The following is a 14,227-nucleotide window of genomic DNA, read 5'->3' as shown; positions in this document are numbered from 1 at the left end:
TCTCTCTCTCTCTCTCTCAAAATAAATAAACTTTAAAAAAAATTTCTCTGCCCAGAGTGTTTCTACATCTTAACATTAAAAAGACTAAAATTATATATTTTCTCCAGAAAATTTAGAAAATTCAGAAGAGCAAGACTTATACAATTCATCTGCAAAAGAGATGTAGATAGAACAAGAAACAGTGACCGAGGAGTTGCAGCTGGACTTTATGATACCAGGACCGCAGAGCTGTGGCCTCTCAGATCCTTAATTTAAAATTTTTCAAAGCTGAACTTGGGATCATGTTGTATATACCAATTTGTAGCCTGTTTTCCCCCTAAATCTGTCATGAACATTTGTCTATGCCATTGCCAAGTACACCTACCAATTTGTCTGCCTAGAACCCTCCTCACAATTTCAGTGGGGGTGTTGGGCTGTGACTGTACAAAATGACCCCCTTTACTGGGCCTGTTGACGGGGGTTGACACTGTCTTTGTTTAGAGGTTGGATCTGAGGCAGAGAGTTCGGAGGTCTCCCGTGACTGGCTTTCCTGGCCGTGGTGCGGGAAGCAGGGAGGATGGTCTGCACGTGAGCAGAGGGAGCACAGGCTCAGGGAAGCCCTGGGGAAAAGCCGAGAATGCACCTTCCTGGCTCCCTCTGAACCCGTGGGTCCCTGTTCTCGGCCAACTTCCAATGGGCCAAATGAAAAAACGAACCCACAACTGTACTGTGTAAGGACAGGGACGAGAGCAACAGGGTCCTTCTCTGATTTTGTGATGCCCTTTACACATGGCAGCACCCCCAGCTTTCTGTCCCAGTGGTTCTGAGTTCCAGCGTCTCCCCTCCCACCACATTCCTGGTTGTGGGCTCTCAAAGACAGGGCCTGTTTCACTGATCTGTTTACAGTGCTTCAGCTCCATTCTTGGAACACTGTGGGTGCTTGTTATAGGCTTAACTAGTTACCCTAAAATTCTTAGGTTGAAATCCTACTCCCCAGTACCTCAGAAAGTGGCTATGTAATAAAGTTAAAAAGGGGTTATATGGATGCCCTATTCCACCCACACTCCAGTATAACTGGTGTTCTTTAAGAAGAGACTAGAACAGACACAGACAGAAGACCATGTGAACACCAGGGGAAGACAGGCAGCTACAAGCCAAGGAAGGAGGTTCTGCAGACAGTGACCCAGCTGACACCTGGATCTTAGGCTTTGAGCCTCCTGAACTATGAGAAAATAAATTTCTGTTGGTTAAGCCACCAAGTCTGTGGTCTTTGCGATGCCAGTTCTGGTAAACTAATAGTGCTCAATGACACTGACCAGGAGATTGAGGGCAAAGGTGGTCTTCTTCTCTCATCTTCTCCTTTTAGGACAAACTAGTATTCTCTGACTGGCTCCCTTGAGAGATAAGACAAGCCCAAGGTCAGGAGAAAATGGACTCCATTCCATTCATTCATTCATTGTTACAGCACATGTTATTGGGCACTGTGACATATCAGGTGCAGTTCCATGCTTTGGGGTTACAAGTGGGGAATGCATGATCACTGCCTTTATGGGGGCTTCTTATTGGGGGGGGGGGAGACAGGTATGAAGAAAACAATTACACATGTGATGACTATTACACAGAAGAACAGGGAGGGCACATTTCCAAGATGAGGGCATGATAAATAGGAAGGAGAAGCATGCATCACGACAAGCTGCACGGTGCTACAGGTCATCAAGGACCCCTGATGCTCAGGTGCACAAAAGGGAGCCCATGGATGGGTGGTGGGGTAATACAGGGGCACTGGGCCAGAAAGGGGCACATTATGAGAGCACAGTCCAGTTTTATGATTGGGGTTTGGCTTAAAGACCGTGGAGGGCCAACCTCATCCTTGGGGGAACCCCCACTCCTGACCTCTCTTAGGACACCAAGTTGTACCCTGTGTGACATATTCAAGCACACACAGAAGCCACGGAGTACAGTGGTTACCGTCGTGGATGCCAGAGTCAGAGAGATCTGGGCTTGAATCCTGACTCTGCCCCTTCACACTGTGGACCTGGTGTCTCAGTGCTTTAGTCTCTCAGGTAAGTGTGTAAAGCCTAAGTGTTCTTCTATCCCTCTATTAGCTGTTTTTAAGCCTGAACTCCCCACTAGACTCTAGTGGGAGCAGAGCGTATCCCTGTCTCTGCATTCATACTGTGGGGAGAACAGGCCCACTTTGTGACGTTACAGATGAAATATGTGAGGCACCAGCATGCGCCCAGCATGTGGCAGCTGCTCGGTAAGTGGCCGGCCTCCCAGCAGGGACACATCCAGGGCGCCAGCGCAGTGGCTGAAGCCGGGCTCTCGGCCCTGAGCTCTCACCGTTTTCCTGGGCCAGACTCTCCAGAAACTTCGCCTTCATCTGTTCCTCTTTGGACCGCTTCATCTCCTTAAAGTACTCATAAACCTCTGGGGGTAGCTTTTCCCCCGGAACACGGGGAGGCAGCAGCAGGGTGTTGTAGGAATCATAGCCCTTCAGCATTCGCAAGATCTGCAAGAGGACGACAGGAACTGCTGCTGGGTGTGCTAGAAGCTTTCTCCTGACAGTCCTCGGAGGGTCTGCTTACCCACCAGGTAAAACCCCTGCTCCTTCCTGTACAAGGGGCCTTTGGAGAGGTCTAGAAAGTAAGGCCGGGCCCTGAAGCTGGGGATACAAGATCTTGATTTTTGCCCCATTTGAGCCCAGGCATTTCATATGTGGAAGAGAATTTTCCTCTTATTTTACAAACATCATATACTGTTTTTCTTTCTTTTTTTCCCTTGACAAAAGTACAGAACTCCATTATCCACTTTGAGCTACACGTTCTTGAAAAACACTGTAGTTAGAAATGTTATACAAGGGAGGAAGGTGGTTGTCTCACAAAGGATTCAGGGAGAAACAGATAAAATGGTATTAAGTATGTGTGTGCATGAGTATGTGTTGGGGGTATGGGGGAAGGGAAGGAATATGTATTAGGGTTATCAGACAAAATACAGGATGCCCAGTTTAATCTGAATTTTAGATAAACAGTGAATAATTTTTTAGTACAAAAATGTCCACATAAAATAAGTCATATGTTTTTTATCTGAAATTCAAACTTAACTACGTAATTTGTTTTTCTTTCTACAATATCTGGTAACCCTAGTGTGTATGTATATTTATAAAACCAGTGCAACAAGGTTCTAGAAAGCAATCACTTCCTGTATGGCCTAATTTATGTGAAAAATCTGTTTTGTTGAGTAACCTTTCTCCAGGATCATTATTTTTGGTTGTGTGAAAACCACCGTTAAGAAGCTCATTCTAAAATTTATATGGATGAACAAAGACCTAAGAATAGTTAAAACAACTGAAACTAATAATCCTATATGTTAATTATACTTGAATATAAAAAATAGTAAAAAAGGGAAAAAGAATAGTTAAAACATTAATGAAAAAGAAAAAGAGAGGATCGCCCTACTAGATATTAAGACTGTTGAAGCTGGAGTAACAGACAGTGTGGGACTGATGTTGGGATAGACAAACTGGCCAATGACATGATATAGAGAAGAGAGCTTGGAAGAAACCCACTCATACATGGAGTTTGATTCAGGAGACAGGTGGCATGGCAGGTCAGTGGGTGAAAGGAAGGAATATTCCAAAGACTGGGTGATGGAGACATACAATGGCCTGGACAACTTGCTTCAACTGGGGCAATTCTAAAGAGACAGCCCAGCGGTAGAGCTTCCTGTGGGGTCTGCTGAGGTCTCTGCTGTAATCTCATCACAGCTCATCTCTCTGTCCGGCACTGCTTGCCTTATTCTTCACTGGTGTTGCTCCTGAGAGGGCTCCCTACCAAATCTGCATACACATCTCGGAGTCTTAGACTCTGCTTTGCATTGAACCTGGCCCACAACAGAGGATGCAGTGCCAACATAAGCCATTGAGCGTTTCATGAATACCTAATGAAAAGATTCCTTTCCAGAGCGACAAATTCCCCTTCTGAGAAAAACTTTGAGATGCAGAATCTAAATTGGGCAGAGCATAAATATTACATGTAAAGAAGACAGAAGATTTAAAGGCTGAGTTGGGGGAGGGTCCAGAGGAAGCAGAACCACCTTAGCTAAGCCATTCCCAAATTCCTGACCCACAGACAACATGAGATAACAAACACTTATTGTTTTAAGTTGCTAGGCTTGGGGGTAATTTGTTTTTGCAGCAATAGATAACTAATTAATAAGCAAAAAAGCATCAGACTTCATGAACAGCAAAACCTTAGGAGAAAACAATGGAGCAATGCATTTAAGATATTCAAGTGCAGAAAATGTGAGCCAAGGATACGGTATCCAACCAAACTTATCTTCAAGCATAAAAGCCACAGATTAATAGTCATGAACGTATGTGTACTCAGGGAATAGTGTTCCCATGATCCCTACCTGAGGAATCCACTAGAGAATGAGCTTCAGACAATAGAGTGGTTACTGAAAAAGCTTCATCACAAGGACTGGTGTTGAACATTGAATGTATTTAAATATAGAACTAAAACTAAGTGATAGAAATTAGGTTCTGACATCATAATATTATAGGCTCTGACATGATAGATACACCACAAAAAGCAAAACATGGAGGGAGTGTACATGAGATGATTACCCAGCAGGCATTAATTTAAAAGAATATCATTTTAAATTAGAGGATGGTGAGAAGAGAGAAAAAGAGATTAGTGGCTCATTTCATAATTTCTCACAGTAGGGAACTAAGAGGCAGTTTCTACAAAGTAGGGTACTAAGGAGTTCATACAGCTCAGCCTCAAGGTAGCAGAACAGGATGGAGATAGTAAAAAGGGACCTGGAGAGATGACGTGGAACAGAATGGAGAGCCCATAAGTAGACCCAAATAAATATAGTCAACTGACCTTTGACAAAGGAGCAAATGCAATACAATGAACAAAGACACTTTCCAACTAACAATGCTGGACCCAGACACCCACATACAAAATACCCAAATCTAGATAGACCCAATATCTTTCACAAAGCTTAAAATGGATCATAGGCCTAAACGAAAACCATATAATTATAAAACTCTTAGAAGGTGATATAAGAGTGACCTAGGGTGTGGTGATCACATTTTAGATACAACACCAAAGGCATGGTCCATGAAAATAATAATTGAGAGGGTGGACTTCCTTAAATTGAACAACCTCTGCTCTGCAAAAGACAATGTCAAGTGAGTGAAAAGACAAGTTACAGACTGGGGGAAAATATTTGCAAAAGATGCATCTGATAAACTTGTGTTATTCAAAATATTTAAAGAACTCTTAAAACTTAACAATGAGAAAACAAATCACCCAATTAAAAAATGAGCCAAAGACCTTAACAGACACCTCACTGAAGAAGATATACAGATGGCAAATCAGTATATGAATAGATGCTCCACATTGTATGTCATCATGGAAATGCAAATTGAAATGAGATACCACTACAGACTTATTAGAATGGCCAAAATCCAAAACACTGACAACATCCAATGCTGATGAGAATGAGGAGCAACAGGAACTTTCACTTATTGCTGGTGGGAGTGCAAAATGGTACGATCACTTCGGAAGACAGTCTGGCAGTTCTTATAAAACTAAATGTACTCTTACCATACGGTCTGGCAGTTGTGCTACTTGGTACTTATCCAAAGGAGATAAAAATGTATGTCCACACAAAATCTGCACGTGGATGTTTATGGCAGCTTTATTTATAACTGCTCAGATATGGAAACAACCATGATGTCCCTCAGTAGGTGAATGGGTAAATAACCTGTTATGTCCAGACAACGGACATAAAAAGAAATGAGCTATCAAGCCATGGAGGTAACTTAAGTGCATATTACTAAATGAAAGAAGCCAGTCGGAAAAGGTATACTGTATGATTGCAACTATATGACACTCTGGAAAAGACCAAACTATGGAGATAGTAAAAAGATCAGTGGTTGCCAGGAGGTGGGGGGTGGGGAGGGATGAACAGGCAGAGCAGAGAGGATTTTTAGGGCAGTGAAAATACTCTATATGATACTATAATGCTGGATACATGTCATTATACATTTGTCCAAATCCAAGGAATGTACAACACCAAGACTGACCCCCAATGTAAACTGTGAATTTTGGGTGATTATGAAGTATCAATGTAGGTTCATCAATTGTAACAAATGTACCACTCTAGTAGGGGATGCTGATAATGGAGGAAGGTATGTATGTGTGTGGGGCAAGGGGTATATGGGAAATATCTGTAACTTCCTCTCAATTTTGCTGTGAGAAAAAAGTTTAAAACAAGTACATGGAGGAACAATTGGAAAATATGTAGCCCTGAACAAACAGAAAAAAAAAAGTGGCAGATTCAAGCCCTAACATAATTTTATTAAATGTAAATGGTCTAAATACACTAATTAAGGATGGAGACTGCCAGAGTGTATTTTTTTTAAAGACTCAATTACATGCTGTCTACAAGAAACTCACTTCAAATATGACAGCGGCATACATTCTTTACTATTAAACTTTTAGCACGCATTAGTTTTTCAATTAGTTGTTTAAAATGTGTAATGAGATCACAAAGAAGTAATAAATTCTGCTCAGAGCAAGGGTCAGGAAAGGCTACAAAGTGGGCTTTAAATTGACAAGGAAGGGCTTAAAGTAAAGAAGAGGCAAAGGTTAGGAGGAAGTTAGTTGTCCATGCAGAGGGAAGAGCACAGGTACATGGTAGGACCCAGCAGGGATAGGAAAAGGAAATTTGGTTTTCGCCTCTGCTCACCTTCTCTTCTAGGAGATACTGTTGGTCAAATTCTAAGGAGTAAAACTCAATGGGAAAGTTGCAGGGATTCTTTACCACCACCTCAGCCTCGTCTCCAGGTGCATAAGGCAGCAGTGGCCCCAGCTCCAGAAAAGAGGGACTAAATTCCAACCGTGGCTCAAGACCTTGCCCCTCTACCAGCAGTGTAAGCTTTTGAGGACTCTGAGCAATCTGGAAAACCAGGGTTTGGCTGTAGAACTTCTGGAAATCATAAAAAACAAAACAAGCATCTTAACTTTTTGTGTTATATGCTCTGTAAACCTGAAAGCCACTGTGGGGACAAAATTGAGAGAAAACTTTTGGGGCACCTGGGTGGCTCAGTCTGTTAAGCGTCTGACTTTGGCTCAGGTCATGGTTCGTGGGTTCAAGCCCTGTGTCAGGCTCTGTGTTGACAGCTTGCTCAGAGCCCGGAGCCTGCTTCGGATTCTGTGTCTCCTTCTCTCTCTGCCCCTCCCCTGCTCACACTCTGTTTCTCAAAAGTAAATAAATGTAAAAAAAAAAAAAGAGAAAACTTTTCATGTAAAATTACATGAGAGTAATTTATATTACTGCATTAATACTAGGTTTCTAGCATGCTAGGCACTGTACAAAGTGCATCATCACTCGTAAAAGGCCCTCTGAATGCCGCACTCAGATCCTTCAGACCCTCCAGTGTGTTCAGATGGGCCACTGTCTGCACCTCTGGGCTCTCATTTCATGGGCCCTGCTGCCTATGGGCAGGGAAGGGTGGAGCAGAAGTGCTGGGGATTAATCCCTTCCAGGAGCAATTCTCAAACATTGACTCAGGAACTACCACATAAATACCCCAGGTCCCTTGCTCCTGGGAAGGGATAATTCTGAAATATGCATTTTGTCTATTTCCACAGTTTCCCAGTAGGATTATGTTCCAGTCTCCAAGGTAGCTGGCTCATTCACATGCCTTATTAGCTGCCTGCCTTTCCCTGACCACCTCCTACTTCTCCATCAGTGTTTCCTACACTTTCCAAATAATCTGTTTGCACTTGAATCCTTGTCTCCAAGTATGTTTCTTGGAGAATCTGAATTAATATACAGAAGTTATTTGAAAATACAGTTAAGCAGTGGGTCAGGGGTAATCAGCTGGGGCATTCAGTTTATCAGATATAATTACAATCTGAATACCAGTTAATAGTGATATCAACTATTCTAATCTGGTTTTTACTGGGGGACCTACTAAAAATGTGGGATCACAGGCCCCAACCTTAAAGATCCCAACTTGACAGGGGCAGGGTAAGGCTGGGAATTCTGCATTTTTAACCAGATGCCCAGGTCATTCTGATACAGGTGGGTTCATGGCTTGGGTTTGGAGGCCATGAGTGGCTTCATGATTTGAAGAGCTCTTAACTATCTTAGCTCAAGGGAGAAAAGCAGATGGATGGAATGCGTATGGACATATATACACACCCAGAAAATATCAATTGACGGAGACAGTAAGAGAATGAATTATTGACTAACAGTTATGGGCTTAGCACCTTCTGACCCAAACTTCTATATTTTAATTGCTTTTTATGGAAATATTCCAAAAACATTTCATTCATTTCCTTGTTTCCTAACATAGTGTTCTGCACATATATTATAACATCAGGGGTTTTCTTATGCTGCTGATGCTGAAGGAAACATAGATGTGGATTGTATGCGTTGCAAAGCTAACCAATTAATTGTATACAGCCAACAAATTCCCCTCTAAGTTGGTGGAGATATTCTATTAACTTTGACCAATTCCAACTCAACATATATGGAACCACCTGAACAAAACTTTCTTTTTTTTTTTTTTAAATTTATTTACTGATATGTCTCTCATTTAATAAACTATCCAAAATCTTGACAACTCTGACTGTAACACCCCTTCAGACTCTCTAAGAATGACAAACATATTAATTCTCTTTTCTGTCAAAAGGGTTGGGAGATTCTGATAATTCAAGAAACGGGCTTTTTAAAAAAGAATCAGATATGAAGTCATTTTCTTCTTTCTCACTACAGACTCTTAAAAATTTCTTCAAAGCATTTCCATTACCAGGAAAATGGGAGTTAACTGTAGGTATTCTGTAAAACCCACATGGGTTTTTTTCTTTTAAAAGACCAAAGTAGAGAAAGACATCTCCCTGATGCCTTAGGCTTTGAGCACAAGTCTTTACAGTGTAATCTCTTGAGACCCTCTCTGGCTCTAGGATTTTATTTTATTTTATTTTATTTTTTATTATTTTTTTAAATTTTTTAAAGTTTATTTATTTTTGAGAGACAGAGAATGAGCAAGGGAGGGGCAGAGAGAGACGGAGACACAGAATCCGAAGCAGGCTCCAGGCTCCAAGCTGTCAGCACAGAGCCTGACACCGGCTCAAACTCACGAACTGTGAGATCATGACCTGAGCCGAAGTCAGACACTTAACCGACTGAGCCACCCTGGCGCCCCGGACTTTATTTTTACTGTGTGCTTTGCTTGGAGTAGCTTTGTGTTAATGGAATTCACACACACACACACACACACACACACACACACACACACACAAAGTTTGTGAGGCCCGGGTGGTATGTCTACCAGGAAGTACCCCAACTACTGATGATAACAGCAAATAGTTATTGAGACACTACATAGAGAGAAGTATGCTGTGTATTTTATCCACATTAATTCATATAATCTTCAAAATGACCCTAGGAAGTAGCTATTGCAGGTTGATAATGTCTTAGTTGAAACCCTAGGGGCCAGATGATTTCAAATTCAGATTTTTAAAAAGGTAAACGCTGTGCATAAACCCCATGTTACATAATGTCCTCAGCAGGGCCCGAATCAGGTCCCCTATAATCAAACACAAATATTTCTGTAGTTACAATGTTTGACTCTGCAAACTAAGTGGAATAAATAAAGGTTAAGTAGTCTCCTGTCAGTTCAGATTAGGTTTTTCTACCAAATGAGTTTGGGTCTGAAATTTATGAAATACCCCCCCTCCCCCACCTCCCCAGTTTCTGGAGCTTACTGGATTTTAAAATTGCAGTAAGGATTTTTGCATGGGATATTGTTATTTTCCATTTTATCTGTAAGCAAATTGAGGTTTAGAGAGGCTAAGGAATTTACTCAAAGCCATGAAATCTCTCAGTACAGAAGCAGAAGTCCACTAACCCAGGTCTGCTGATAAAAGTCAATGTGCTAGACAGATCTGATTCTGGAACTGGCGTTCTTAACTACCAGGCCACACAGCTCCAACATGAAACAAGCACTTGATGTCTTTATCACAATAGCGAGGCAAAGGTCACTCAAAAACTCCCTAGAGTCCTGCCTAATCAAGTGTGGCCTTTGAGTAAAGCTCAAAGAGACCCAGAGACTCTGAATGAAACCACAATTCTTCAAAGCTTACCTCTTCTTTAGGCATGAATTTCACTTGCACGTTGGACCTCTCGTCAGGATCCAAGACCCCAGAAGTGGGCTGGATCTCAAAGATTCGTGTCTTTGGCTTTAATTCAGCAGGTAGTTTCCGTCTTAAGTACTTTGGCATGTGTTTCTCCAGCTGGTTAACAGATAATTAGACAATTAGATCATCTTCTATGGAAAGCAAATTTATTCTATCCTCCACTCACCCAGCCTACATTTACTGAGTCCCTTCCAGGTGTCAGGGAAGGTGTAGATACCAGGACTACAAAGATGACTGACACATCTACCAGATAGCACGGCCTGGTAAGTCCTTGAACGCTGGGCTAAGGGCCTAGATTGTATTTAGGAAGCCATGGTTGTCACTGCATGTCTTGGGAAGAAGAGTGAAATAATGAAAGTGAAGGCCCAGAATTCCATATCCGGATTAAATGGAGATGGGAAAAAGGGGACCAATGGGTTACAACCCATTTACCTTGCTAACTGGCTTATGGCTCAGGAAAAACCATTCACAAGGGACTTGGAGATGATTGGAAAACTGAATAGTCTCCACGAGGCACTGTCCACACTGAATTGTGGCAAACTGCACCTTTTCACAAGACAGAGTCATAGCAGGAATCGTCACCTTGGCTTGGAGACAGATGTGAACTGTTGGCCCTCCAACCACCTAGAATGGGCATAAAATTGCTGTTACCACGTGGCATGGGGTTGGGGGAAGAATCATGGCTCTCAAATAGCAACTGATTCATCCTAGGGGTAACTGGCAAGCAGAGCTGGTAGCTGGGGAGGATCAGCTGGGCCCAGCAGTGCGTCTTACCTTGATGGGTAGAATGACCTCTTTGTTTCCAACTGAAAGACTGGCCCCTTGTGGGTCAAATTTCACTTCGAATGTTTCCGTTTCACAGTAAGGCAGATTCTTTACACGATCTAACTCAGTACTGAAACCTAGACCAAGATAAACAAAATTTCTTTGTGGGAAAGAGAAATGGCAAACAAGAACTGCAGTAGATAGAGCCCTCCTGGGGTCAAAGTATCAATTAATACCCATGACCATTCAAAGTATCAATTAATGGCCCAAGAATTCTTTCAGCTGATCCCAGAAGAAGCATGAACACTACTCCAGAAGATCAGTACACGTGGGTACCCTGTTAGAAATGACAAAGTGCAAGAAGAAAGGGTCTCCCCAGTCTGGTTACCTGTGTCATGAAGGATGCGCTTTACTGCATGGAAGGATACTGGGAAGTGACTGGTGTTGGTGATCTTGATGATGTGTGTTCGGATGTCACCAAGGATGATGTAGCCAAAGTCCAGGATATACTCTGGCAGCTGGACTCTGAAACAGTTAACGAGGCTCTCTTTACCAGTCACTTTTCCAAAAGAGTGACTATGCTATTCTCTTCTATCTCCTGTGCACAGTTCTGACCTCAGAACTGGAGGACAGAACAACCACCCTCCAGACAGGAGGCTATAGAAACAAGATTACTCCCTCCTCCCCCAAAGTTCACACTGCTGTTTCAGCCATTCCCAAAACACATTCAGTGTGGGCCCTCATGAACCTGAAGCCAGAACTATCCATTAAACAAAGCCAGAGGCCTCTGCCTTTCAGAGGCAGAGACTTGCCTGGTTGGCTGGATGCTAGAAGATAGCAGATACAGGACACAAGTAGATTTCGTTTCTACATGATCAACCATTAATTCATTCAGGCAGCATTCCAGTGGGCAACACTGTTTGCTCTGCTCTCCTCTGAAACAAGCCTACCATGGAAGGACACTCACTTGGCTAGTCTGCGACGACTCCGGTAGCTGAAGTCATCTGTGGAATCAGGGATAATTGTTTTCTGATGTTCTATGGAATAGCCTTGGACTATAAGTCGCTCTACTTCCATCTGGAGCTGAGCACTTAACTGGAGCAAGAGAAAAAACCAAGTCAGCAAATTCTTCTAGAATATGCATTTTCAATGGGGTCAAATCACCTCTAAGAGGGAAAAAATTGCTTCATGGAGGGGAGAATGAAAAAATTTTAGATATTACAATGATTTATGGCATTCCAAAAGGCCACAGTACATAAACAGATATACAGTATAGTTGTGGTATTAAAATCTTCACAGGGGTGTTGGGTGGGGTAAAGAAAATAGTACATCTATATCATGGAATACTAATGAACAATGAAAAGGAATGAACTATTGATACTGATAGATTTCAAGGGCATTATGCTCTTTGAAAAAAAAGCCAGTCTTAGGGCACCCGGGTGGCTCAGTCGGTTGGGCATCTGACTCGGGCTCAGGTCATGACCTCACAGTCCGTGAGTTCGAGCCCCGTATCGGGCTCTGTGCTAACAGCTCAGAGCCTGGAGCCTGCTTCAGATTCTGTGTCTCCCTCTCTTTCTGCTCCTCCCCTGCTCATGCTCTGTCTCTGTCTTAAAAATAAATAAAAACATTAAACAAATTTTTTTAAAAAGCCAGTCTCAAAAGGTTACATATTGTATAATTCCATTTACAGAATATTCTTGAAATAACAAAAGTACAGATTCAACAGAGGAAGATGGCAGCATAGGTGGATGCTGGGCTCACATCGTCCTGCTGACCACTTAGATTCCACCCACATCTGCCTAAATAACCCAGAAAACTACCAGAAGACTAGCGGAATGGACTCTGTGGAGCCAAACATAGACAAGAGGCCCAGGGAAGAGGGTAGTAAGGGTGGAGAGGCGGTGCGCACTACACGGACTGGCGGGAGGGAGCTGGGGCGGTGGAGGGGCAGCCAGCCCACCAGGCAAGACAGAGCCCCTGAATCTGGCTTGCAAAAGCAGAAGGGCCAGATGGAGTGTGTTCTGACAGCCAGTGGGACTTAACATCTGGAATGTTATAAGTCAACAGCTCTGCTCCGAGAGCGGGAGGGCTAGAGGACAACGGGAGGGAGAGTTGTTGAGCCCCAGAGGACAGAGCTCGCTTGGCGGGGAACAAAGGTGTTAGCCAGTGCCATCTCCCTCGCCCATCCCCCAGCCAAAATCCCAAAGGGAACCAGTTCCCCTCATGGAACTTGCTTGTACTGCACAAACACCCAACTCTGTGCTTCTGTGGATCCATCCCTCTGACAGGTCTGCCTCCCTCCTGGTGCCACAGGGTCCCTCCAGAAGCGGACCACCAAAGGCAAAGCAAGCTGAGTCTGCCCCTCCCGCCCCTGTGCATCTGTGGATCCACCCTGGCAAACACGCCAGATCCCATCAAAGCAGCACCACAAGCCTGGCAGTGTGCAAGTAGCCCAGACAGGGGCCACACCACTCCACAGTGAGTCCTGCACCTGGGGGAGGGGAAGATAAGGCACACACCAGTCTGACTGCGGCCCCGCCCACCGACGCAAATTACTCCAGACAGCACAGGGGAAGAGCCCTGCAGTTCCGCGCCACTCCAGGGACTAACCAAAATGACGAAACGGAAGAATTCTCCTCAAAAGAAACTCCAGGAAGTAGCGACAGCTAACGAACTGATCAAAAATGATTTAAGCAATGTCACAGAAAATGAATTTAAAATGATAGCCATAAAATTAATCGCTGGGCTTGAAAAAAGTATAGAGGACAGCAGAGAATCTATTACTACAGAGATCAAGGGACTAACAAACAGCCAGGAGGAGATAAAAATGCTATAAACGAGCTTCAAAATAAAATGGAGGCAACCACAACTCAGATTGAAGAGGCAGAGAAGAGAATAGGTGAATTAGAAGATAAAATTATGGAAAAAGAGGAAGCTGAGAAAAAGAGAGAGAGAAAAAATCCAGGAGTGTGAGGGGAGAATTAGAGAACTAAGTGACACAATTAAATGCAATAATATATGCATAATTGGGATTCCAGAAGAGGAAGAGAGAGGGAAAGGTGCTGAAGGTGTACTTGAAGAAATAACAGCTGAGAACTTCCCTGATCTAGGGAAGGAAAAAGGCATTGAAATCCAAGAGGCACAGAGAACTCCCTTCAGACGTAACTTGAATCGAACTTCTGCGCGACGTATCATAGTGAAACTGGCAAAACACAAGGATAAAGAGAAAATTCTGAAAGCAGCTAGGGATAAACGTG

At 43.2% G+C, this 14,227-nt stretch overlaps 1 protein-coding gene across 4 annotated transcripts in view; it reads right to left on the bottom strand.

Annotated features, from left to right (window-relative positions):
- Window positions 1-14,227, bottom strand: part of LOC121009765 (hydrocephalus-inducing protein homolog) — a 240,648-nt gene that overhangs the window by 107,050 nt on the left and 119,371 nt on the right. For all 4 annotated transcript variants that reach the window (XM_040443058.1, XM_040443059.1, XM_040443060.1 and 1 more), the window contains exons 21-27: window positions 11,938-12,065; window positions 11,359-11,495; window positions 10,980-11,107; window positions 10,638-10,829; window positions 10,152-10,301; window positions 6,745-6,984; window positions 2,323-2,491 (exon numbers count right to left, since the gene is read on the bottom strand). In XM_040443058.1, the coding sequence (XP_040298992.1) occupies window positions 2,323-2,491; window positions 6,745-6,984; window positions 10,152-10,301; window positions 10,638-10,829; window positions 10,980-11,107; window positions 11,359-11,495; window positions 11,938-12,065 (1,144 nt within the window). The remainder of the gene's footprint in view (window positions 1-2,322; window positions 2,492-6,744; window positions 6,985-10,151; window positions 10,302-10,637; window positions 10,830-10,979; window positions 11,108-11,358; window positions 11,496-11,937; window positions 12,066-14,227) is intronic.

Source organism: Herpailurus yagouaroundi, unplaced genomic scaffold (genome assembly GCF_014898765.1).
Source record: "Herpailurus yagouaroundi ecotype Mexico unplaced genomic scaffold, PumYag 190, whole genome shotgun sequence".
In the NCBI taxonomy this organism is placed as follows: Eukaryota; Metazoa; Chordata; class Mammalia; order Carnivora; family Felidae; genus Herpailurus; species Herpailurus yagouaroundi.
This window is presented reverse-complemented; position numbering and strand designations above follow the sequence as displayed.